Source organism: Ambystoma mexicanum, chromosome 2p (genome assembly GCF_040938575.1).
Source record: "Ambystoma mexicanum isolate Mex_15411 chromosome 2p, UKY_AmexF1_1, whole genome shotgun sequence".
In the NCBI taxonomy this organism is placed as follows: domain Eukaryota; kingdom Metazoa; phylum Chordata; class Amphibia; order Caudata; family Ambystomatidae; genus Ambystoma; species Ambystoma mexicanum.
The window spans coordinates 667,223,083-667,248,600 of NC_090923.1; the positions used below are offsets into that span (position 1 = coordinate 667,223,083).

General features: G+C 42.7%; 1 protein-coding gene across 2 annotated transcripts in view; it reads right to left on the reverse strand.

The window, feature by feature from the left end:
- PLEKHG2 (pleckstrin homology and RhoGEF domain containing G2) overlaps window positions 1–25,518 on the reverse strand; it is a 718,440-nt gene that overhangs the window by 329,542 nt on the left and 363,380 nt on the right. For both annotated transcript variants that reach the window (XM_069644246.1, XM_069644245.1), the window contains one exon: window positions 19,381–19,481. In XM_069644246.1, coding sequence (XP_069500347.1) covers window positions 19,381–19,481 — 101 coding nt within the window. The remainder of the gene's footprint in view (window positions 1–19,380; window positions 19,482–25,518) is intronic.

Consider the following 25,518-nt stretch of genomic DNA (forward strand, 5'->3'; position numbering starts at 1 on the left):
CCAGGTTTTCAGCATTTAAGTGAGCATAAAGCTTAGCAAATGATATGGTAACTCTCTACTATACAAAAACTCACTTAGCACTTGTATAATCCTACCTATCCAACAATATTAGGGTGGGGAATGTTGCAATCTTGTATGCATTGCAAAATGTTGTACATGCAGATTCATGACATTTTCTCAAATTGCTCATAATAACATTGTGAAGCTTTACGTAGGTTTTGCTTGCAAAGTATCGTGGTTAAGCAAATTTCCCAGAGAGTGATTTACTGCTACAATCCCTCGCTTTTTACAGAGCTCTGTCAACTAGTACTGGAGACTAGCACAGGAACTGGTTAAGAGAACCAGACAACACTCCTTGGCCAAGAAGAACAAAGCAACAACTTAAAAACAAAAACCGTTTCAACAGTGTAGTAACACTGAAGGAAATGTGTTGCTGTTTTCCTAAAGATAGGAACCTCGAGTAACATATGCTCAGCTGCTGAGGGCTTTTCAATAGAATTGTGCGTTCTGCGTGTATTGGCTTTAGCATCCCATACATCTAGTTTAAAGGATAGCAGGGAATTGCAGAAGAGTGGTTCCTAGTTACAGTAGAAGGCATTCAATCTGTTGTGCCAATTGCTGCTATTAACTTAAAAAGCAAAATATATGCAATTTTCTGCAACAGGGCACCATAAAAAACCTCAGTAAGGATCCTACTGGATTTTGTCTAGGCTCTGGTGGTGGAGGGCAAAACTATAGGCTGTATCATGAGTCCTGTCATTTCACTTCCTATGTCAGGGTTGCAAGCAGGACTCTGAAAATATTTTACGCTCTACTTGCAAACAAACAATCTTTTAGGGAGTAAAAAAGTAATTAGCTTTGCCAATAGAGACACTATGTTTATTAAAAGAGGTTATTTCACCTTAAAATTCCTCTTGAGATTGAGCAGTAATGTTATTAGACTTCTTTCGTATGCCACCGCTCTGCTGGTCATGGATTGGAAAATATCAGTGGAGTTTTGTGGGTAGAAGCAGAGGATAGATTCCTATATATTTTTTCACGGAGTAAAAAGTAGTGGGGTGTATTCCTCTTCACTGTAAGATTGGTTTTGAGTAGGTGTTGAGTAGGTGTTATCACATGACACAGCTGAAAATATTGTATTCTTTCGGAATTAATTGCCAGCCAAATCAGTTAATAAGCAATATTTGTGTTTTGCAATACATGATTTTTTTTTCCAATGGCATAAAACACTTTCTGCATTGTCTATATGCAGTCTCAATAAATGAGTAACCACAACTAAACCTACTGTTTTTACTGAAGATACAATGCCTTTTTAGTGCATACACATATTTTCTTTGCACATGAATACTTTTGCTAGGTACTGTCGAAGATCTTCAAGTTTTGGACTGGTGGATAGGCTCGCTTTATTAATTACACATAAAATATATTTCTTATGTTAACCTAAATCTTTGGAAAAAGTGCTGTAGCATGCACCTTCTATACTGCTTTCTAGAGAATTGCAGTGGTAGGGAAGGGAAAATTCCCTTCCAAACTTTCTTCGGAGATGATAGTTCACTAACTATGCATGCTCTCAAAGTGGCTTACCTTGTTAGTCAGTTGTGCACATGAAAAATAATGTGCGCAAAAAAGCCAGTAATTTGCACACAGAAAAATAATTAGAGGGAACATTGGAAGGTAGGGGCGGCAGAACACCAGGTAGGTGTCTTGTGTTGTATAGGAGGTAGGAGGAGATGGCAGCATGCCAGGGGTGGGTTGTGTGTTGTGGGTGCAGGGGTATGGGGTGGTAAGATTCCAGATAGGGCTCTTATATTATGGTGAAGGTGGGCGGGAGCTGGAAGGTGGCTGGGCGGGTCTTGTATTGTAGTGTACAATAAAGGGGTGGTGTCAGGGCACCTGGTAGGGATCTGTGTTGTGAGGAGGAGAGGGTAGGATACCATTGGCTGGTCGTGTGTTGTAAGGTCTTTGATTGGGGAGGTGGAAAGGGAAGGTTCAGGACTCTAGGTAGGAGTCTGATTTGTGGGGGGGATTAGGATGCCAGGGACTGGATTTGTATTTTCGGAGAAGAAGGTGAGAAGATGGCAGGATGCACGAAAGCTGGCGGATGGTGGAGGGGGACCAGGCAGTGAAGGACAAACAGTGTAGGTCTTGTGCTCTAGGTGTGGGGGGTGGGGAGATCAGTCTCTTGCTCACCATCTTTAATTATATATGCATGTAAGATGCAGAATGAGATGATTAAGAGACTCTCTGGGCAGTGGCATATTTAGGCTTTCTGCTGCCCTAGGCCACAATAAGTGCATGCACCCCCCAACTTTACTCCACTGCTGCCAGACTCTGCACCTTCACCAGATTCCTTCCCTTAAAAATAAACTGTCCACTTTGTCCAAACTATGCCTCTTCCCTCCATTTTGTCCACCATTTTGGCTCCATAACATTACAAGGGCGTTTTTAAGGTTGCTGGGATTAGAAAGGTATTGTGTCCCCTCTATTAATTCAAGCATGTCATCTTCTATGTTATGTTAGTTGAAAGAGTGTTAGATCTTGCAGCATGTTCTACAGTTCACTGTTATGGCCAATTGTGTACTTTCGGTTAAGTCTGAAAATAATCGACTAGAGGAAGTGATAAGAACAAACTGTCTGCCAAATGGACACAAGCGAGAGAAGGTTAGAATGAGGAATTTTTGGTTTCAATGCTATGTGATTTTTCTCACAAATTACCTGCTATGGAAAGCATCTAGACATCCGGTCGTCTCAGATGGTAAAGTCGTACAGGAACATTGTATACAAATTTGCATAAAAAAAGAACTCAGCCCCCTTCTAATGGTTGCCATTCTGGCATTAGCAGGGGGCAAAATGGAAATAAGGCAAATTACCTGCTGCAGCCAATGTACCTGCAATCCCTTGGGCTGGAACGCCATTAAAATATGGCAAAATCAGTTTGTAAACTCTACCTGGGCATAGACACCTCAGGAGACAGTTAATGGAATATTTGGCTATGCCTTCTCACGCTGGATTAATGGATAAGGGTGACCCTGAACATTCATATGTGGGAAGCAACAGCATTCCTCATAGCTGCACATTGCAGGCACCTTTATGAAACAAAAAATGTGGCATCTACTGTTTACATCATTGCTTTTACGTGCAATTGTTTAAAATACCCAATACTCCAAGAGTATAACTGCACAATGGATCGAGCATTCCAGCACAGTATTACCTTTTGTGGGTGCAGTTTAGGTGATGGGTCTCGTCAGCTTGTGTTTAAGACATGTTTGTTAGCTCTATAGAGTTGAATTTACTGTACAACACATAAGAGCACTTTGAGATGTGTGGGTATAGATATACATTTCCTGCGTCATTTGAAGTATTGTTTCACAGTAAAAGTCCTACCTTGTATTTAAAATATAATTAACGTTAAGATTACTTATAAGCATCACAGTTTTGCATTGTGTGACATACTTTGCAGTTGGTTCTCCTGGTAGTAATCGAGCATGCAGCAGAATGCCATCAAAGACACATAATAAACCGAGCAGGGATGTCATTTGCCTGTTAGCACTGAGCAGCTTCTGTAAAGATGTTTGAATGGATATCTTTACGGAAAAACCTTTACAGCTGTGAAACAGTGTGTACCTTTGGCACCGTTTTTGTTCTCACCCTTCAATGGCTTTGGGTATCCTCTCACAAGTTTCTTGATGCTTTTGCACATTCAAATTTGCTCTTTGCAATATTAGCTTCTCTATGATCTCAAATATGGGATGTGGGGAGGGAAATTAGTGCTTGCTTCTGAACATCATTTCAGTGTCACCTGTGGGAACCCTATGCTTGACTTGAGCATGGGCATGTGTTTAATATTGTAAAATGATGCATAATTTTTAACCTTTTCTTTTCTGAAGGGAAACCCCTCATTTTGACAGCGGTTTAGAAAATGCATATCATGCATTTGAATATAAAAGTGATTGCTCAACAGAGTATATATGTGTGTATTGGTTAGAAAGAACTCCAAAGATAATGTGAAGTGACACAAATAAAACCAATGAGGTTTTGGCTGTTTTGCATATTAAAGAGCATTTTGGCAAGATAAGAATGAACACAGAGCTTTATATCTGTCAAATATGTCTGTGAGAGTTATATGACTGAATTACGCAATACATAAAGCATGCTGGGTTTGGTACGCATTTCCTAAAAGTCATCCTAACAATAAAGCTTTCGCATATATCCAAGTTTGGCCATCAAAGAAGAGTGGAATGACTGCTAACAGATCAAAATTATTCAGTGTTGTGTATAGGCCAGACTCGGACAACAAAATTGGCTTCATATTTAAAAAATGACAACCAGTAAATTGAAAATAAACTGCAATAAAATGCTGCTCCTCTGTCAATCTGATGGCCTGGGCCTAGTCGGCCTTGTTGGAAAAACGTCTATGTAGCTGCGTAACTAAGTTGTCTCATTTCAGGTTTCTTTAAGAGCATAATAGCGAAGATGTGTGGTCTGGCATACAAGGCAATAGGGCGATCCCCCACAAGGGCTGGCCAAACAGGTCAGCGTGGGAAGGTTCTACCACTTGATACACTGTAGCTTTGGCCAATGTTTGTTTTTGTATTTATTTGAAGAACAGGGATGTCGATTTCAATCAGAAATTACTTAGAATAATATTTTCACAGATGGCAGAAACATTCACACAAGGAGCGCCTGTAAAATAGCACAAAGATTAGCAAAATGAGTGGCATATACAAGGGACAAAACAAACAGAAATAAAACGTATATAAGAAAAAGGGTGACTTACACAGTTAATATTAAACTAAAGAGAAGTACTAATTAAATATGGGATACATTACTCACCGTAATCGTATTTCTGATGCTTGTATCTGCTTAGATTCACATGCGGTGCATAGGCCGACATCTAGTGGAAGCTGCGGAGTATTACAGTTTGTTTTTTGAAACTCGAAAATGGGCGTCGACACAGGGCGTGCCAGTAATATACTGCAGGCAGTGATGGGGTCAGTTAGGGAGGTTGGGGAGAAGGCAGTGGGAGCTCCCTCTTTAGTAAGTGAAGTTTAAGCAGGTGTTTGAAGAGATCCACTATTGGGCTGGCTTTGATTGTTAGGTGCAGCAGATTTCAGTGGGTTTCAGTGGAGCGGGATGAGTAGGGTGACAGAGAGGAAATGAGAGAAGGCGCCGGGAGGGTATGGGAGAGTGAGTCTAATTGCAAAGTAGGAACGGAGGGAATGAGATGGTGAGTAAATGGAGATACAATGAAACAGGTACTAGGTAGTAGGAGCAAGATCATTGATAGATTTGAAGACTGGGGGAAAGAGCTTGGAGAGAACGGTTGTGCATGGAGAGCGAACCAACATGTCAGTATATGGAAGTGGGGGGAAATTCTGGGTAGGTTGTTGAGAGTGTGGGTTGCAAAGTTTGCTGAGCACAAGAATGGACATTGAAGTTTGGCAGTGTGGTTGTGAAGAAAAAGGATGAATTTATTTTCAGAATATTGACGAGGCTAATACGAAAATCAGAGGCAGTGGAAGTAATACACTGTTGCAGCCATAGGTCACTATCAAAGAGGACCCCAAGATTGCTAGCCTTGGGAGATGGACCAACAAGGTCAGGTAGGAAGTAACGAGGGGAGGGATGGCATTCAAAGATGGAAAAAAAGATGACTTCCATTTGTGAAGAGTTCCACAAGAGGCAGCGGAGAGCCACCCAGTAACAAATTGCAGTGATACCGATTCTAATCTGTTCCAAGATGGCTGGGTTGAAGGAGGGAAAGGAGAAAAATATTTGCGTGTCAACAGCAAAACTGGTGATCACGAAAGACAAAAGGATGAGATAAGTTTTCCGCAGAGGTATTGAGGGTGAAGAGCAGATGTCCAAGGACTGATTCTTGGGGGATGCAGTCAGGGAGAGGGGAGAGCTCAGATATTTGCGAATTCCAAGACATTTTAAAGGATATACCTTCAGGAAGGAGGCAATCCAGACAAGAGCAGATTTGTGAAAGAAAAGGGCCCAGAGGTGAAGAGTGGACGACAAGTCTCTAAAGCAGCAGGAAGCTCCAAACAGACGAGCATTGAATAGAGCTTGGAGTGATGAGCATTAGTGAGAAAGTTGGAGACATGCAGGAGTGCAGTCTCTGTGGAGCTTTTACTACGGAACCCAGATTGAATTAGATCTCCAAGGCTATTGCCCTCGATGTACTTTGTGATTCTGTCGAAGATCACCCGCTCAAGGACTTTTGAATAATGGGAAAGAAGAGAAACTGGGCAATAGTTTGCTTGGTTGTTTGGGTCAGCACAGTTTTTTCAATAGGGTAAGACAGTTGCAGATTCGAAGGAGGCAGAGAAGAGTCCAGTGCAGAGAGAGATAAGTTAAAGACCTCAGAGAGATGAGTGTAAATGATTGAGACCAAGTCTTTGACCATTTGGGGAGCAAAAGTGGCAATAAAAGCGCAAGATGGTTTGGCACTGGGATGAATGGGTGCTGATTTAATAGGGGAGGTAGGGGAGAAGTAGTGTAGCATAGAAGAGGTAGGGGGAGAGGTGGTGGACAGAATGAGGGTTAGGAAGGGAGAGGAGGGCTGCAGTGTCACATTTTTGAGAAAGGTAGTGAGCAAAGTCATTAGCAGAAATGTAGGAGGTGATGGATATTGACTTCGGAGCTGTGAGCAAAGGCTCCATGGTAAAAAGATTTACTCAGGTGTTTGCAAGGGAGATTTGGTTTATGAAGTAGGATGATTTTATTAAGTAGGAGGATTTAGCACAGTCCACTGCAGAGGTTAGGATTGAAATGGAATCTTTTCAAGCTTGGAGTAGAGAATGTGTCCGTAATTTGAGCCAGTGTTGTAGATAACAGCACATGTTTGTTTGGACGGACTGAATTTCAGAGGTGATCGCAACTGAGGACGGGGACAGGAAAGTGTGAATGCGGGAGCAGGGTAGTGCTGGTCAAATGGAGTCCTAAGTGCATAGTCAAAGGAAAAGGCATGAAGAGGGGAAAGACACAGGTTCTCACATCCATCAAGAGAGTCATGCCTGAATTTCTTGAAGAGGGGAGATGAGGAGTAGAAGATGGAGGGACTAAGATCAGACGGAATTTGACCAACTGCTAAAAGAAAACCACAAATAAACTTAGACCAACTCCCTCTTGATGCTCTGCTTCCTATCCTCTGCCTATGGATTCGCCCATTTGTACCAGTCCACTTGGACAACTTTCCTAATGTACGGCGTCTACTTTACTCTATGCCACCTAACAATGTAACCTACATTGTATATATCGATATTGCACTGGCTATTCTGTCCTGTACTTCATGTACCCATGTCATTTCAGTGCATTCTCTTGCGATTATGTAATTTACGGTGTATATACTGATGTGTTATGTATGTCGGCCTGTTGGCCATGTAACCAAGTTGAACATATCCTTTCTGCTGTGCCCTGATGCCCCTGGGTCTGGTGCGCGTTATAAATAATAAACTAACCTAAACTAAACTAAAGATGGTAAAATTAACAATAGAGTGATCTGAGGGAGTCAATGGAGAGGTCAGTGGAGGAGAGTGAATTAGAGAGAAATACAAGATCAAGAGTTCACACAAGAGTGGGTAGGCTGGTCACAGAGGGAGTAGGGGAATGGTCAGCTAGGAGGAATATAAGTTCAAGGCAGGTAGCTGCAGAGGGATTCAGAAGGTGAAAGCGCCCAGCATGATGATGGGGATGTCGGTAGGAAGTGACTCAAGGAGAAGTGGCAGATCAGGGAAAAAGGAGTTGAGAGAATGAGGGGGTAAATAGAGAACGAGAATAATGAGAGGAAAAGGAGGAAGGAGTTGAATAGTGGCATATTCAAAAGAGGAAACGATGTCAGAAGGGGGTAGAAGAGCCATGTGGAGGGTTTTATTGATAAGGAAACCCACACCAACATGTCTGGCAGAGTGCAAGCAGAGTTAGTGTGGAGCGCTGCTAGTGTAGCAAAGTTATGAGGGGAGATCCAGGATTCTGTGATAGCAAGCAGTGAAAGTTGAGGGTGGTAAGAGTTGAAGTGGTCAGTTTTGTAGGAAGACCTGTTGTAGAGGGATTGTGCATTCTGCCAACTGAAAGAGTGGCAGAAGGTGGAGAAGAAGAGCAGGTATTGTGTGGGAGTTAAGGGGGATAGTGGAGATTGGAGATCCAGGGAGCACTGAAGCGTCTTATTTGAAAGTTGCAGGAGGAAGATGGGGAGGCTGGAGACTGATGCAGAAATTACACCAAGTTGAGGCTGAAAGCTATAAGAGAAGGGAAAGAGAAGAGTGTGTAGGAGGAGGAATGGAAGGAAATCAAGATGCATGAAGGAGGGTAGAAGAAATAGGCAAGCAAAGACAATGAAGAAAGGGTGCAGCCCAAGAGAGAGGGATGGTTGGTGGGTAAGTGGAAAAGCAAGGGGTGGGTGGCTGGCTGAGAAGAAGCTGGTGTAAGTATTGAGTTGGGATAGAATGGGGCTATACCTAACCAAATGACAGATAACAGTGCCAAAACAGCAATGAAAGACCACAGTGAAGGACCAATGGTTGGAAGGATCCCCATGCATGAAAACAGAAGTCAGGTAAATGATGAGCTTGGTAAGAGTCCTGGCTTGAGCAGGGGTTCTGGCCCTAGGCCCCTTCCAGTCCCAACAGGCCACAACAAGCTGCGCTTTGCTGTTGTTGACCCTTGTCCAGGCTGGACATCCAGAGGACACTGAATAAGGGATGCAGTGTATCACATGTTCCAGTCAGTGTCCAGATGGCTTCCACACTTGCATGCAGAGTACTGGGTGGTGTAGGCCCAGGGAGTTTGCAGGACCCCATATGATGCAGTCCAATGTTACTAGCCCCCGCTGCTTTAAAGTACACTAATGGCCAAAAACGTGACACAGGGACCAATAATAGATTGCTGTGAAAAACCACAAATTGTGATTCACAATTATGGCCGGGAGTAATTTATAAGTAGTGTCAAGAATCGTGGGATTCAGTCACTTCTCCCCGGGTGGGTGTGCCTTTCACTGTGAGGCTAGGGAGGTAAGCCCACTTTGTGATACCCTCCCTATGGGGTAGAGGCAAGCGGGACCTCACCGCGAGAAACTCCACCCGTGGGGGCACGGATTTCTGTTGCGATGAAGATCTCCCTAACCCATCCACCTACTAGACGAAAACATGAAGGACCAGTTGAAATGTGTTACTGTCATGTAGACTCCTTGAGGAAACCAGAAAAAGAATATTTCTGCAATACTGAGACGAAGAAACCAAGGGAGTTACGCAGAGCACAAACAGAACAGAGAGGATGGACTTTAACGCCACGAGGGAGAGACATGAAGGGGAGAGAGAAGCCTGCGAGTTCCGAATCAGCTGTTGGAGCAGAGCTGATGGAAACAGGGAAGCCTGGCTCCCGATGCAGGATGGAAGCCGGTGTGTCATATACTCCAGGAGACCAAAGCTGCGAGAAGCTTAAGAACTGGAGTGGCGTCCCAGGAGGGACCAAGTAAGAAGTGGTGGTGTAACTCAGAATGCAAAGGAGTGCATCAACAATGCCAATACCACTTATGTGCACTGAAGAGTGTGCCGAGAGACGCGAGTGTGGCAAACCAAGAAGCCGTCCAGACAAAAAAAAAGAAAAGAGCCCTATCCTTCCTATAGGTCTGGTGACACGACCCCAGAGTCAAAAAGCAATGGGGAGAGCGGGAGACCTGGGGTGGACAATGGAAATAACAGGTGGGACACTTAAACTCATCCCAGCACTAAACTAGTTTTGGAGTAGAGTGGGAATCGTTACTGGGGTACTCCTACTCATCCCAGTTAATAACAAGTGTTGAATAAGTGAGAGAATCATTACTGGGCTACTCATACTCGTCCCAGTGAAGAAGGAGTGTGGAACAAGCGTAAGAATCATTACTGGGTTACTCATACTCGTCCTAGTGAGAACCAACTCTTAGAGAAGACAGACTCATTATTGGAACCCTTGTGTAAGTAAAGGGGAAGTGTTGGAAATATGTAAGGAGAGTGACAACTATAATAAATCCAGTATTGTTTAGCCTAATCATGAAGAGGGTTGGACATTGAATCAAGAGAGTCTGAAGTTTGTATCACAGGAGAAGATCAAAAGAGCCCCAAGAGAAAAGAGAACCCAAAGACAAAAAGATTGCAAGAGAACAAGAAAAGAGAAAAGGGGAAATGGAAAAAGCCCAATATCTGAACTCTACCACTTGATAAAAGCAGTTACAGAGAACTACCTACAAATACTTTATTAAACCAAATGTGCTAAGAAAGCAGCCCACCGGACAAGTGAGTTAGTCTCCGGAGTATAGTTATTTTGATAGTGGTAGGGTTTGCATAGATTCGTTTTGGGTAGAGGACAGATGCTTCCTTTGGACTCAGCGACAACCGACGAGCACCCTAGATTAGTTGGTTAGATAAGGAAAAACCATAGCTTAGGGAAAGTTAGGCGTTTATACCTTTCCTTTAATAAAATAAAAAAATGGAAGATCCGAGTCTGTGTCCTCCTCCTGACCCCGCCACATTAAAACTCAGCCTAGTAATCACAGCTAACATACCCTTATACATAAAAACAAACAAAATGATTGAAACGAAAAAGCATGCGTCGGCTGTGTGTGCACAAACATTGCTGAAATTAACTGTAATAAAATAAATATATGTTTAATGAATTCTAAGTGGCTGCCTAGACAACGCTACAGGAAAATCCATTTTTGTTTCCACATCAGTGCAGGACCACCGACTCCGCCTTATGTAGTGCTCCTGTCGGCAACGAGAAACCAAATAGAAGTGTAGCTTTGTTTCTAGTTCTGCTTTCCCATGCCCCCTGCACTCCGGTGATCTTCACCCGCAGCTGCCAAGAGCGGGCATTGGCGTTCCACGGAACAGGAGAGGGTTCCAGGCTGTGTTTTATTTTGAAAAGACACAGCACTGTCACCAGATGGCTCCAATAGCCCAAGAGTAGGGTGACCAGACGACCCGGGATTGGGACCTCTGACCCCCTGTCCCGAGAGTTTTCATGATTTAAAAACCCTGTCCCGGTAATGGAAGGGGGAGAGTGACAACCCCGTTTTAAAAATAAAAAAATCACAAACAATTATCAACTATATAAACAGTACCAGATGTTAAAAAGGCTGTCACCTGAGGATGGATTTGAACCCCCAACATTCCAGGTATAAGCCTTATGCATTAACTGCTTGCACCACAGAGACAGGCTGAGGACTAACGTTTGCATGTTTTTTTTAGTGTGTTATAGTTGAGATGAACAACTTTTTGACACTAAATACCAATAACAGTCAAGTTCACTGTACAAACATAACATTAAAATACATAATTCACTCAGTATCATGCTTGGTATTTACGTGCTGTATCAACACTCCATGCTGCACAATGTGTATGCATATACTGTTGGAATGGGGGCAGAGTTTCCAGTTAAGGGGGTTGGAGGGAGTCTTTTTATGTTGTTGGCCGTCCCGGTTTTTTTACTTGAAAATTTGGTCAGCCTACCCAAGAGTGATCCACTGTCAGATGGGCTCCAAGCCATCGACACCAAGACTGTATACCCACTGCTGGCACTGCAGGTAGACTGCCTGCAATACCTGCAAACTCTTTGCTATGAGATACTAAAGCTGAAGCTATAGTCTCACTACTAAAGCTATGATTTCACTGCATACCCACTGCTGGCACTGCAAGTAGACTGCCTGCAATAACTACCAAAGCTGAAGCTATAGTCTCTCTACTAAAGCTGTGTGTTGACTGCTGGCACTGCAAGCTCACTGTAACTCCACTACAGATAGTAAAAACCCCTTTAGGAACTCCACCTCCCTGCAGGCCCGCCGGGGCAATGACCTACAGCGGAGCCACGGCTGGAATAATAAGCATACATGGGACCGCTGAGGCCCTGGCCCCACCTCCCCCAGTAGCTGGGATTTAGTTCTAGCCTCGGAGACATTTTTCTCAGCGCCACCAGCATTCTTCAAAAACACCAACAATAGGATTCTGTGCAGCTTTGTTACCATCTGGGATGTCTAATGGGCCAACTACATTTATGAATATAAAATATGTCCCGTAATAAATCACATATTTTGTAGCCATGAGATCACCCACATCAAGGCAAATCACAGGGAAAATTCTAATGTTCCAAGTTTAGACTAACTATAAGCAGCCTCCCTTATGACACTACAAGCTCACTGCCCATGTACTGCTTTAATCAGAAACTTACACTGGGACTATAAAACACTGCTAGGCAAAACTAATACTCAAGCAATAAAGTCAAAGAGCTCACCTCTTGCTCTCCAAACGTATAGTGGTACTTACTTTTTGCCAGTGAACCCTAGTCTCCCCACCCACGTGCAGTTCAAGCCAGCAGCCACTATTGTTAACTCATAGCAGGACTGGTGCACATACTGTAAACTCATTGCAGGCTCCCTGTGGGTGCTGCTGTTACTGTAAATCTGCTGCAGATCCATTTTTGGGTACTGTAAACTCATATCATGTATACTGTGGATTTCGTGCCTGTTCAGGAGGGCAGATATGGCCGGTAACAGCCCGCCAGCCGGAGCCAAGGCAGGCCTGAGCAAAGCAAGAGCCACACCGTGCAGCGGAATTTCTGCCCCTCAATGGGGAGGCGGAACTCGCGTCGCAAGGAAAGAGCCGCGTAGAGGGACTGCAGGTTGGTGTGCAGCCGCAGGCAAGATTAGGGGTGGGTGGGTGGAAGAATTAAGTGCATGGGTGATGTACGGGATTATTCCATGCCGTACATTTTGAATTCGTAAAAATAAATAAACTCAACATTTTCGGCTACGAAATAATCACGTAGATCCCTGCAGAATTGCAGCAGACCATTCGTTCTGCTTACAACGCCATGCGAACCCACTGCAGATATTGCAGACACATAGCAGGTCACCTAAACGTACTACAGACAAATAGCAGGCATACCACTTCCACTAAAAACTCAAACGTACTACAGACAAATGGCAGGCATACCGCTTCCACTAAAAACTCAAACGTACTACAGACAAATAGCAGGCATACCGCTTCCACTAAAAACTCCTAGCAAGCAAACAGCTTTTATTGAAATCTGTAGTAAAGGCAGTTTGGAGTAGTACATCCCCTGTTGGTACTGCAAACTAAAAAAAAAATCCTGATTAGACTACAGCCATATAGACAGTGGCAGTACGTTTTTATGGGTGGGGCAGCCACCCCCTCGCTTGAGTGGCAGGCAGCACATTTCGTTTTTTGCAGAGAGGTTGTGTTGCCTGCCCCTGAGCAAGGGTGCTTCTCCCACTAGTTTTTTTTTAAATTTTTGAATGTGGAGCCTTTTGTTGCTCTGCAAAATGCATAGCGTGCAATATTTAGAGGTTGGAGGGGCATAGGAAGTCTGACCTCACAGCCTCATTATTGTGCTGCTAGCAAAGGTCACACTGAATGACGGGTGCGGAAGTCCTCTCCTCTTCTGTCAGTGTGCTCTGCGTGGGGTGGGCCTACCGGACGGGTTTGTGGGTCATGGTGCCAGTATACTGAAGAAGCAAGCAGGAGGTATGTGAAATGTAAATGTGTAGATTGTGTAATGTGCCTGTTTGTATGTATGTATATGTGTATGTGTGTATGTGTGTATGTGTGTATGTATTTATGTATGCATGCAGGTATGCAAGTGGGGATGTCAGTGTGCGTGTGTGTCTGAATGTGGGTGTAGGTTTGATGTTATGCATGCGTGTAAGGAGTTGTCCGAGTGCTGAGTGAATGTGCCAGTTAATGTGAGCGTGAATGTTGTGTAAATATATAATTGTGCGGGTGAATGGAAATGTATGTTGTGTGACAGAGAGTGAGTGCCTGGACTTTGTTTAGGAAGGGGGGAGTGGGCCTCTACATTTAGAGGGAGGGGCTATTGACAACATGGCATTTATAATGGGCATTAAGGGTAAATCAAAGATGGAAAGTGCTAGACTGGCCTACTTTGGTGCAGCCTGTGTAGTTAGGTACTCTTATTGTGCCTTAGGATTCTTCTTTGCTGAGTAGCTCCATTGAACCTACTAATTTGTTCGAGAGAACATACCACACTTATTTAGTAATTGCAAATTAATACAAAACGGTAGTGCCCACCTTATCCCATATTGTATTCAGCCCACACGGCAGAGACATAAGCGGAGGCACACCTCAAGTAGGTCATTTTAAGATATTGAATCGTTGACCAAAAGAGGAGCAGAAACTTTCGTTTTCTCTGCAGAAGAGGCAGCCACAATCTTGGGTTTGATTGGCAACACCACATTTAATGCACCAAGCAGAGCAACTGCTGATCCATCAAGGTGCATCAAACAACTCAAGTACCTTATCTTTTCAAAAATCAATAGGAAATTGCATGCTATCACACTAGGTAGATATTAGAAAAAAACACTGTATCCCAAAAGGGCTCCGTATACAACAGAAACCAACTCACTGCAAAGAGAGTAAAGAATTTGTTCGTAAACGGGAGGCTATACTCAATAAATGTTCACCAGATCCTATCCATCTCACAACCCAGGAACTATCCAAGAATCTAACTACTATCACTACTGAGATACAGGAGATTGAAAAGGAGTTGATAAAACTACTCGGCAAAGAAGAACTGGACACCACTTTTGTCAGATATCAAACAGAAACTTGAGAACTATAAAACTGAGTTAGAAGCTAAAAAAGTGAGGAAATTTAGGCGAGATACCTATGATTACTTAAAAGAGGAAGTCTACACTTGGATGGATACGTTTGGACCACCACAAAGGAGACCACAACAGGGTAGCTAACGTAACTCAAAGCTCAGAATTTGAAGCCACAGGAGAGCAAGTAATACAAAGAAGACGCTTGGCGAATCAAGCACTAAGAGAGGGAGATACTGGGCCCGCGCTATGACATCCACTGTACCTTTTTTAGGACAAGAACAAAGAGAAAAAGAACACAGATGATGAAAAGGAAAATCAAAAAGGAGGGATGATTATCAGAAGGCAAAAGACGACCTAGATGTCAATTTATCAAGCAGATCCCTCAACAAGGCGGAACCAGATACCATCCAGAAAGGCCTCAGTTTTGTCCCTACGTATAGTGCCACACTGTTTGAAAACAAAAGTTGAACTGTTTCACTTTATAAGGAAACTCAAGCTCAAGGTATTTTTCGACGAGATGGGTGGCACTACGGGTGAGAACACAGCAGATAGTTAAACAGAACTTAAGGAGCTCCTGGGAAAAAGCAAATTTATGCCCGTCATTAATGTTCCTTCGCTGAAGATTTTCCATAAACAAATACCGAAATATCTTTAAGAAATGTTATATAAACACCTTCGACACAGTAACCTTAAACCTCACGAACTTGGGCAAATCAGAAATTTGTATAGCGACAAGAACAATCATTCCCCAAACTGATAAGGGAGGTGCTCTGGTGATCATGGATAGGACAAATTATGATCTCAAGTGTATTAGACAATTAATGGATAGCAAGGTCTACACTAGACTGGAAGAAGATCCCACACCTACCATAATGACTAATCTCAATAAGGATCTGGGTTGGATAAACCATCATACACGGAAATGTTTGCATACCAATTACCCAAGGATACCTAACTTTTAGATGTTGCCAAAGATACATTAGCACACAGCAAATCCACCGGTAGACCTATTGTAGCAGGGATGGACAGCATACTCAAACAGGGTAAATAGTTTGATCATTTTCTCCAACAATTGGTACACAGAATATGCACACACATCAAGGATACCACCCATTTCTTACAACATTTGAATAAAACAACATGTGATTCGGGCTGCATTATGTGTGGAATCGATGTTAAGAGTCTGTACACCTCCATCCCCCCATGACCTAGCTATGGAAGCTATCGAGTGGTTCCTACTGAATGAAGGAATTCATTTTGATACTACTACAGTTCATTGCTGTAAGGAAGGCATGGTATCAAAGCAAGACAGACACACGTGATCACAGTGCAAGGGTGTTTATTAAACTGTAAAAATGGGTGTAGCAAGACATTGGTTGGATAATTAAAAAAAACACAACAGTTCACAAATCCAGTTTAAGATTGTGGAAATGGAGATTAAGCAAAATAAATATGAGAATATGGTGCAAAGAATTGACCAAAGGGAAACCCTTTGGATTGAGCGTCTGGATGCAATGGTGCCGGGAGGCATGAATGAAGAGATCAATTATTTGTGTTTTGTATGAATTAACAGTTTCTGTATCAAACACCTTTTACATAAACATGTTTTGTTGATATGCCCAACCTCTTACTCCCACCATAGGAAATTTGCCTAGGTTACACCCACATTTCACTTTGGGACGATATACTCACCTCCAACTAGTAGCTTTCACACAATTGAGAGATAGCATTATAATGATATATTTAACATGCAGACTGTATGCATCAGTTTGCATTTGGGGACAAGTATTCACATGGATTTCCACATGTCATTAACAATGGAACTGGATACACAGTGACCATATTGCAGTACAGATTTGTCTTTATGTCTACCTGTTTATTTAGCCAATTATTTGTATTAAACAACATTTTTTGATACAAAGGTGTAATACTGGTAACTATTGGAATCATGTACACACACTAAGGGATGGATTTATTCATATAAATGCAATGCATAATGTACCTTGATGCGATGTGAAAAAGAAAGCAATGTCAACAGCATGGTCATCAACTTGTTCTCGATGTATATTCATTGATAGAAGTAGTATTTACTTTTTTATGTGGTTCGTTTTTGTTTTTTCATATTAGTGCCAGCCCTCCCATAAATACACAGACAATTCGCATTGCATGTGCTTTCCCTTGGTTACCCTCCCGGGCTCCCTAACCTCTTAGGAGGAACGTGAGGCCAGGGACGTCATTACGCATGGCGTCATGGCGCGACGCCATAACCAAGGGTTAGCTAGTAAACATTAACCTACGTTTGCACGCAAGTGTGTGCCATCTTCAGATCTCTCTAGCGTTCCATTCAATCCACAAGCCTTTATATCTATGATCCAGTAAATCTATATCTCAGTATTCTTTACTGAATACATCATCTTTCTCAGTATAGGGGCGCTGATGGTACTTCAGTAACACTTTGCAACATCCGCCCAGGTAAGGGCTGAAAGCCATCATGTGATTTTAAGTTTATGCAAAACATAGGTCAGTACCATACCACTTAGCAATTGTGTAATACTTGCTTTCTTTACAGATGCACTTTTAGGCATCACAGTACAGGTAATCCATTAACAATATCTTTACTTATTGTATCAGAGTGTATACTTTTCGCATTTTGTATTGAGAAACATTTCTATTTTCTTTTCAGCAATTTTGATGCATTCGACCTACTGCCCTCGGGTATGGACACAATGTATTATGTTTTTGTACCGGTTATTCATGTTGTGATATTAAGTCTTCAGCCCAGACGATGGAGTGACATTGCAAATGGCATTGGCATCCTATTGGACACTGAGAAGATGGTTACTGCCTTTTCATGAAATGCTGAATTAAAAGGACATCTGGGCATTTTACAAATGGTCAATTTATTAATCATCCTAAACCCCGATGACCCTAAAACAGTGTGAAGGTTGATTTAAAACCTAGAATAGGAAGTTGCAGCTTTTTCATAGAGCATGTTTAGAGCACCTGGCCAATGGAGTGGCAACGCTCAGTCTCCTGAAGTATACTTTGATCAGTGTGCCTTAGGATTCTTTTGCTGAGTAGCTGCATTGAACCTACTAATTTGTTTGAGAATATACCACATTCATTTAGTAATTGCAAATTAATACAAAACGGTAGTGCCCACTTTATCCCATATTCTTATTGTGGCTTCACATTTACTGGTATGAAGGGTTATGCCAGCATGTTGAGTGTTACTATGTTGCTAGACTGGCCTTCATTGGTGCAGTGAGGCTAGATCTACTTTCTTACTGTGACATAACATTTCTTGTCATTTTTTAGTTAAAACATATTTTGGTCTTCTGGTGGAGTCCTCTTCAGCACAGAGAAGTATCTTTGGGTCGGTCCTACGCTATACGGTTGCACTGACTTCAAGTCCATTTTGGGGTTGAAGGCGTTGAATCATGACGATTTAGGGGTACTTTATGTGCTTCTTGATCAGGCACAGTGGTACTATGTTTTGTTGTTGTTATTATTTGACATTTTAAGAACAGAGGTTACATCTAGCACCTGTGACCTGGTTTAGGAATCGCAAAGCACTATTCCGAATGTTCAAGATTTGCTTGGACGGCGCGTCTTCATGGGGTTCATCAGAAAACCCAATATTGACATGTTCTCTCTTTTAGATATCCTGAATGAGTTCTCTCCTTATGGATGTCTCGTATACGTTTTTTCATAGACTGCCATTTAAAAATCTGCACTTTTTCGTGCACTTTTGGTCGTCATCGATTGCATCAGTTTTTGTTTTTAAAAAACGGGGGGGTCCCCATCATACCATCCACGTTGCACCACCCAGCCCCCCCCCACCCCATCTGCCTACACCCAAATATGCAAACTAAATAGTCTATGAAAGCACGTATTACGCTCGCAAGCCACAACATACTGCCCTACGGCAGTCTTACGATCCAACCTCCTGCAGGCTTAACTGTGTGCTTCGACATGTCCGATTGGGAGACAGTTGTCACATGCAATCACGGCTTGTGCTGCAAACAGTGTGTGATACCCAGGCAAAACCTGATGAGGGTCCTCCGACTTTTGAACTCCTTGGCCTTAAAATCCTTTTAATGTCAAAGGGAAAACAAAATGACATTTTATTTTTTATTTATGACTTGCCCAGGAAGTTGTAGAACACCGTAAGACCACAACCCGGCTGTGATCTCGGAGACTTCCGACTTCTGCAGTTGAGGCGAGGAAGATCCTTAAAAGTTCAGTGAAACCTCTAACTGCAAAGACGGTAAGTAAAGCGGGGTGCATCGCCGAGCTGAGGGGAATTGCAGGGTCTCAGCCGCAATCATGTACTGCAGACATGAGCCCTAATTGGCAGCCACTGGACTTGTGTTTAATATTTTTTTTTTAAAGTCTTGTAGGCAAATAGCCATTCACTTGAAGGCATATTAAAGAATATTTTCAGCACAGCAAACGGAAAAGGGACATTTGCCAGCACATGGATCACAATGTAACAAAGAATATGCGGGAATAGTGGCGTGGATTGCTTGAAGGTCTCGTGGATACTCAGACAGCAATGTTAGGAATACCAGGAACACTGTGAACATATTTGGAAGTAACCTGGACAATTTGCCTAGGAACGTTTTGGAATGCCCGGGCTAGACCTTTCTCAGAATCATCGCAGAAGATTCTAGATGTGCCTAATATTTCCTGGGGCTGAAGCCAGGCTTGCTGACAGCTGTGCAATATCGTGAAAGGAAAGCTTGGGAAGGGTCACTCACCTGTTGAACTCGTAAATGTCTTCAATGTTGCAAAATAATGTGCTCACTTGTTCGGGTTCGAGGGGTAGATGGCCGGCGTCTATGATACATCCAAGGTAATCCTACAAATCAGAACAGAAGGAGCAGTAAATACAAAGGAGTTAACATTACACAAAAGATCACATCTTGAAGGGAGCAGGCGATCACTTGCAATACCGAAGACGGACTCTTAGCCTGCTGTTAGTATATCAGGGGATTCAAAGGAACATAAGCCCATGGACCTTTATGGACATCTCCTATCGTGTACCAGGCATGATTTTGCCAACCTGTGCCTCCATATAAGCTTCCAAAATGTGAGGCGACATGCGCTGAATATCACTGATACGGTCAGGGACGTCATTTCACCAAAATGCCAGGGGTAGCGGCAGTGACATCACAAGATCCTTGGCCTCTGATGACATCACAGGACGTGATGTCATATAGCACCCACCACAAAGAGACATCACGAGAAGCGATGAAACACATTTCACCCCTTGACAAAACAGGAAGTGGCATCACATAGCATTGTTCCTAAATAGTCTACGAAAGATATGGTTACATTATCACTGTAATGTGATATACATTTCATACACGAATTGATCACCATATGTATCATTCAAATCAGTGTGTATAGACTCATATTACCAAATTACTGTAAATGCAATCAGATACCCATGGCCAAATGATAATGATGTGTTATTCTATAGCACTGTTGGGTGTCTTGACCCACGTTCAACTTATTATGCTGCAACATTTGGTGCTGTGGGCTTAGAAAATCCAAGATGGCCGAAAAGCTCACATTTGCGCCAGAATCCAGGAAAACCACGCAGTTTTGCGCACACCAAAATGGTCGCCTAACCTGCCACCCACCAGTGCGAGCATGGTGGGCCAGAAGTGCCATGAGTGAAACGTGGTGCCAAAGGAAAAACAGCAGTGCCTGTTAGCTCAAAAAGCGCTTTGACATCACCTTTGTTTCTCTGAAATGCAAGCTAAAAATGCCTATTTTAAACATTACAAGATATTCAAAATCTCACTGAACACCAGCAGACATTTGGCAGAATGTAGTCTTGTGTGCATACAAAATCTGGAAAGATGAAGAGCCCAAAACAATGTTTATAACAAAACTGGCTGAGCTGTGGATGTCAGCAGCTTAACTGAAATTGGATTTAAAACCACTAAAATCGAAAGGTTTAAAATAAATGAGTGACCTACTTTTGAGTGTCACATAGGTTGCAACTGTTTAAAGGTCATAGTTTTGAACTTAGAATCAGCGTTCTAGCTGCATGTGTAAAATTGTAAGTTTGATTTGAATGAAGAAAACTGGAACAAAAGTGACATTTAGCTGAAGCCTGGCTTGAAGAGATTGAATTCTGCCAGGCAACTACCCCGACAGGAGTTGAAACTTGCCCAGCAACTGCATTTGCAGGCCTGGCTGCCTTCTGCTGTTCCCACCAAAAGGAGATTACACCTCTCTGATTGAATCAGGGGAGGAGCACCTGGGAGCAGGGAAACAGAACAATGAGCTTTCCTTGGTTTAGGAAAATGTTAAATTAGGGGGGGTCGTAAATGGCTTCCTCTTGGAAAAAACTGGGAGGAGCAGTGCCTCTGTGAGCAACCTGAGTTGGAGGAAGTGGACAAACCAGAAATTCCACCTTGTGCTTTGGGAAACCACACCCCTCTGGGCCAGAGCATAATTTTAAAAAGATGGATAATTCATAGTACGGACTTGTCAAAATTATATAATTAATATCATTATTCTTGTGATTTTTCTGTGCACATTTTAAGAGGTGTTAGGACTCTGTGGTATGTTCTGGGGGGTAGTAGCGGAAAATAAGGTATTACTCCGAATGTCTGTATGTTAAAAATCTGACACTATCATCTGATGCCCATATTCCTTGTGCATGTTTGTGTAAATTCTGGAAAAGTTTAGAGGTTGTATTCTTGATGAAAAGGGCAGAATTCTGTCATAAGTGGACACAGCATCTTACAAAGACAGGGATCCGATGGTTTGGTGCTACAGAAAATATGTTAACTGGACATATAATATTAGAAAAATGGTACATAGATAAATATGTATTTGGATCAAAAATAGATTAGTGTGCAAATTGACAAGGGGAGTGTTCTTTCTGTATGCCATAAAATTGATGCCTGATGACACTCCATTCCTTCCCCCAATCAAGAGAGAGAGGAGAGCTTGGCCAATGATAAGTTGTGAGGGACAGGCTTAGTTATGCCTATGCACACATCCATTTTCTAAAGACATAAAAGGAACACTGAAATCAAGGTAGAGACTTCACTTTCCCCTTTCTTGCTTAGCACTTGGCCGGACCAGACAATATCCAGAAGGACCATCTCCAGAACTTAGAATCCAGACTTCAGAACTTGTAGCAGAGAGGCCTGAACCACCAGCTGAATCCTTTTTCAGCAGGCCTCAAAATCTTTTGCAAATTATTCAGACAGCCGGGCTGAGCTGTTTGATTCTGGCTAGAACCCTGTGCCAGTACCCAGAAAGCAGTGCTGTATCCAGAATCCACTTGATCCAGACCAGCAGAACCAGAGATCCAGACCGCCATGCAGTGCCGAGTGCCAGACCAGACCAGCAGAGCTGACCCAGAGAGCTGTGACTTCAGAACCACCCGCCAGGAGTCCAGTCCAAACCTGATCAGACCTTGACGGCCTATTTCCAATTTATAGTGTGAGTACTCAGCCAGAACTCAGCCAGAACTGTGCAAAACCTTAGTTTAAAATAATCTAATTCAAACCATTTCCACCTATCTAGAACTGCATCATAGAATTGTGTGTCCATCCTGTTGATACAAAACCTTCCACAGCGCATCTGTCATTCTGAAACTTTAATTTTACTTCTGAAAATCTACATCCACTAAATCGGCCGTATCTTTGGAACCGTATGTGCTAGGAACGAGATTTAACTTTCATTTTAAAGCTAACAATCTAAGCTTTCCAACATCCATACACTTTCTACTCCTTATAGTTTTTCCGTAGTCGCGCTTGACGCATTCGGAAAAAGTGCAGCGAATTGAAAACTAGCTCAAACTTCTTCACTTGTAAAAAAAAACGCTGTCTTTTGCATTGCATTGCTGAAATCAGTTTTCAACTTGATAATCCTTCATGAATCACTGATAAGATTGGTTCAGGTCAACCCTAAGTAGCTATCACCTACCCTGAATCTCCTATCGGGAATTAAAATCATTTTTGCATATTTTTCCATTCTTTGCAAATCACATTTAACGTATTTTGCCTGTGTTTTAAAATCATCCCTGTGATCTAAGCTTGCTAGGGGGGAACTGAACTACATTTGATTGCATTCCTGAGAACTGTGTGCTCTCCTTTCCATCTTTTTATATTGCATAAGGGGGGGGGGGGGAGTGAATTGTCAAAAGGGGAAAAGTGATTACATTATTTTGTTGAAATCATATCAAGGTTATTCCTGTGTTGCATTCTTTTCCATCCTTGCATTTCCTTGAAACCATAAAAGTATTCTCTGCTACCCTATCCCTTCTATACCAAGTAATTAAATAAGCGTACAATTGTAATATTATCCATTGTATTATCAAATATTAATTTATTATAAAAAAGTGTGATATATATATAGTTTAATTTTTCCAATACATTTTGTAAATTGCAAAACAAACCTACTTCTTGGCTCAGTGAGGTCAGGGGGATTCAAAGAGAGGGGCGTTATGTAAGGGTTTATCACCCAGATTATAACTTGTCATAAAAATATATAAATACGGGCTTCCCTTGGGCGTCCCAGACGAGGCACTGACTTAGTGGGATTGCTGAATTAAAGTCACTTAACAGCACTTACCCTTAAGTGCTTTATATAGAACAAATATACATTCAATATCACCCACCTGTGTTGGTACTTATTTATCAACCTCAGAAGGATGAAAGGCTGAGTTGGCCTTGCTGGAATTCAAACCTGCAACCTGGAGATCATGCACACATCGTAGCAGCACGTGCTCAACCCCCTGAGCTATCCTACCGGCTATAGCTAGTTTGCCAGCTATAGTAAAATGAGCAATTACATGTCTGAATGTTCTCAAAGTCAGAAAGCAAATTACATTTTATAGTGAATACCATTAAACTGTTAACTGAGATTTAAAAGCAGGCCAGTTAATCTTCAGGTCTGGTGTTGGCCCCATGTCAAGTCTGCGTGGATCTACTTTTCAGGCTTTAGAGGTTGGCAAAATACATACCATTGGGAGCGTTCATAACTGTGTATTAAAGAATTTAGAGTAGCGCAGGGAAAGCAGCGCACTCGCACATAGCCCGAACTCTGGTCACTCGCTACCTCCTACATGCAAGCAAACATACTGAAAAGCATGCCATGGAGATAGGAAAGATAGACACATTACAACAAAGCATTCATTGTGGCACAATTAAATCAAGGGCCACTTTATGTGCTGTGGTCAAACATTTCTACACTGTACACATGCTTTTAGACACAAGGAGTTTGGCAAGTGACCGAGAACCCCGAGATGGAATGTCTTGTAATGTCTTGTGATGATCGTAACAGAGACAACAGGTGAAGAAGCGTTTTATAATGGTGCAATCCCATACGAAAATGCTCTGTGGGCCCATAGTCCGAAATGGATGCTTATTCTACTCCAAATGCTTTTTGGAGGTGTTTATCTGCATTGTCATTTTGAGGTGTTTAAGAGCAGAAAACATCAGTGACTCACCCCCTGAAGTGTGCCTGAAATAAACCTTTAATGAGTCTAGAAATTATTGTATACAATTTCAGAAAGACAAATTATTTGTTATTCCTTTTCTCTCTTATTTGGGGTCACTGCTCAAAGTGTTACACTTGTGAACACCCTGTTTTTTTATTAAGAGGTCTGAACAAGATAGCCAGTTACTCCAGAAACAGCAAGCCACATGGTAGCAAGAGAGACCTCAGGGATCAAAGGTGCGACCCCTGGGCAACCCCAAAGGACGTCCCTGGATAAAGTGTCACCTTGAGGCCAACATCGACCTCACCGCACTGACCCTCCACACCACCACCTTCATATGAAAGCCTGCGTATTCACTATTAAGGAAGAGAGGATAGCACAACAACTGCACCCAAGGAGAAGAGGTGGCCTTGAACCACACTCCCAGGGAGGACACAAAAAGGCACATACCCTCATACCTAGAGAAAAGCCTGCAACCCAGTTTGCCTAAGTTAATGAAATGTCAGCCAGGGCCACCACAACTAAAGAGCATAGGCAGGCAGAAAGAAGAGGTGCACCCGCGAGCATCCTTACACCATGGGAAGAGCTGCGGATCCCCGGCCTTCTCGCTTTTCCTCGAGTGGCCTTGCAAAGCCCGGCAGAGGTTTACTCCAAGATTATGCTTTTACTTCCACTACTGTGATGTTACTCATTCACCCACACCCCACTGTGGGGCACATCAGTGAGGATAGTGGAAACACTATTGCATCGACACCTTCACCTCTGCTAAGCTCACAACTAAGGATTCCATCCTACAGTGCCGGGCCTTTATATTTCCCCAACCAGACCAAGAGATCTAGAAAACTCTTCCAACATAAACATTCACACCTCAAAATGTAAGTGTTTGGAATTGTGGCTGCTGTACTACAGCATTCTGCATCTTTGCAAGTAGATGGGAAACTATGGGTTGTCTATTGGGAAATGTTGCGATTACGGCAAACTCTTATTCCCACTCCCAGGAAGTTAGCCCCCCAAAGCCCTCTCTAAAGTTTCTTGAGTACAGTTGGCCCCTCCGAGTGCTTTGTGTAGTTCCTTGAGTGCAGTTAGCTCTTTACGGCGCTTCCAACCTATGTGGGTATTGCAGATTGCGGATGGCGAAGTGAAGAAGTGGTGGGTAAATAATACAGTATATTCTGCACAATACATTGTCCACAGCGTGTCTTTGGCCATGTCGGAGGAAAGGAAGCCTAAAAGCCGGCTCTCAAGCCTCCTCATGTAGCCCTCACCTCTTATGATCAATTTAATTTAGGGATGCCGGGCAAGAGTGCCCATAAAATTAGCGAATGCTTGCAATATAACTATAATATCAGATTCTTATATAGTGATTCCTGGTGTATTGGTCCTAGTTCGAAACACTGTAGTAACTTTTATTACCACCAAATGT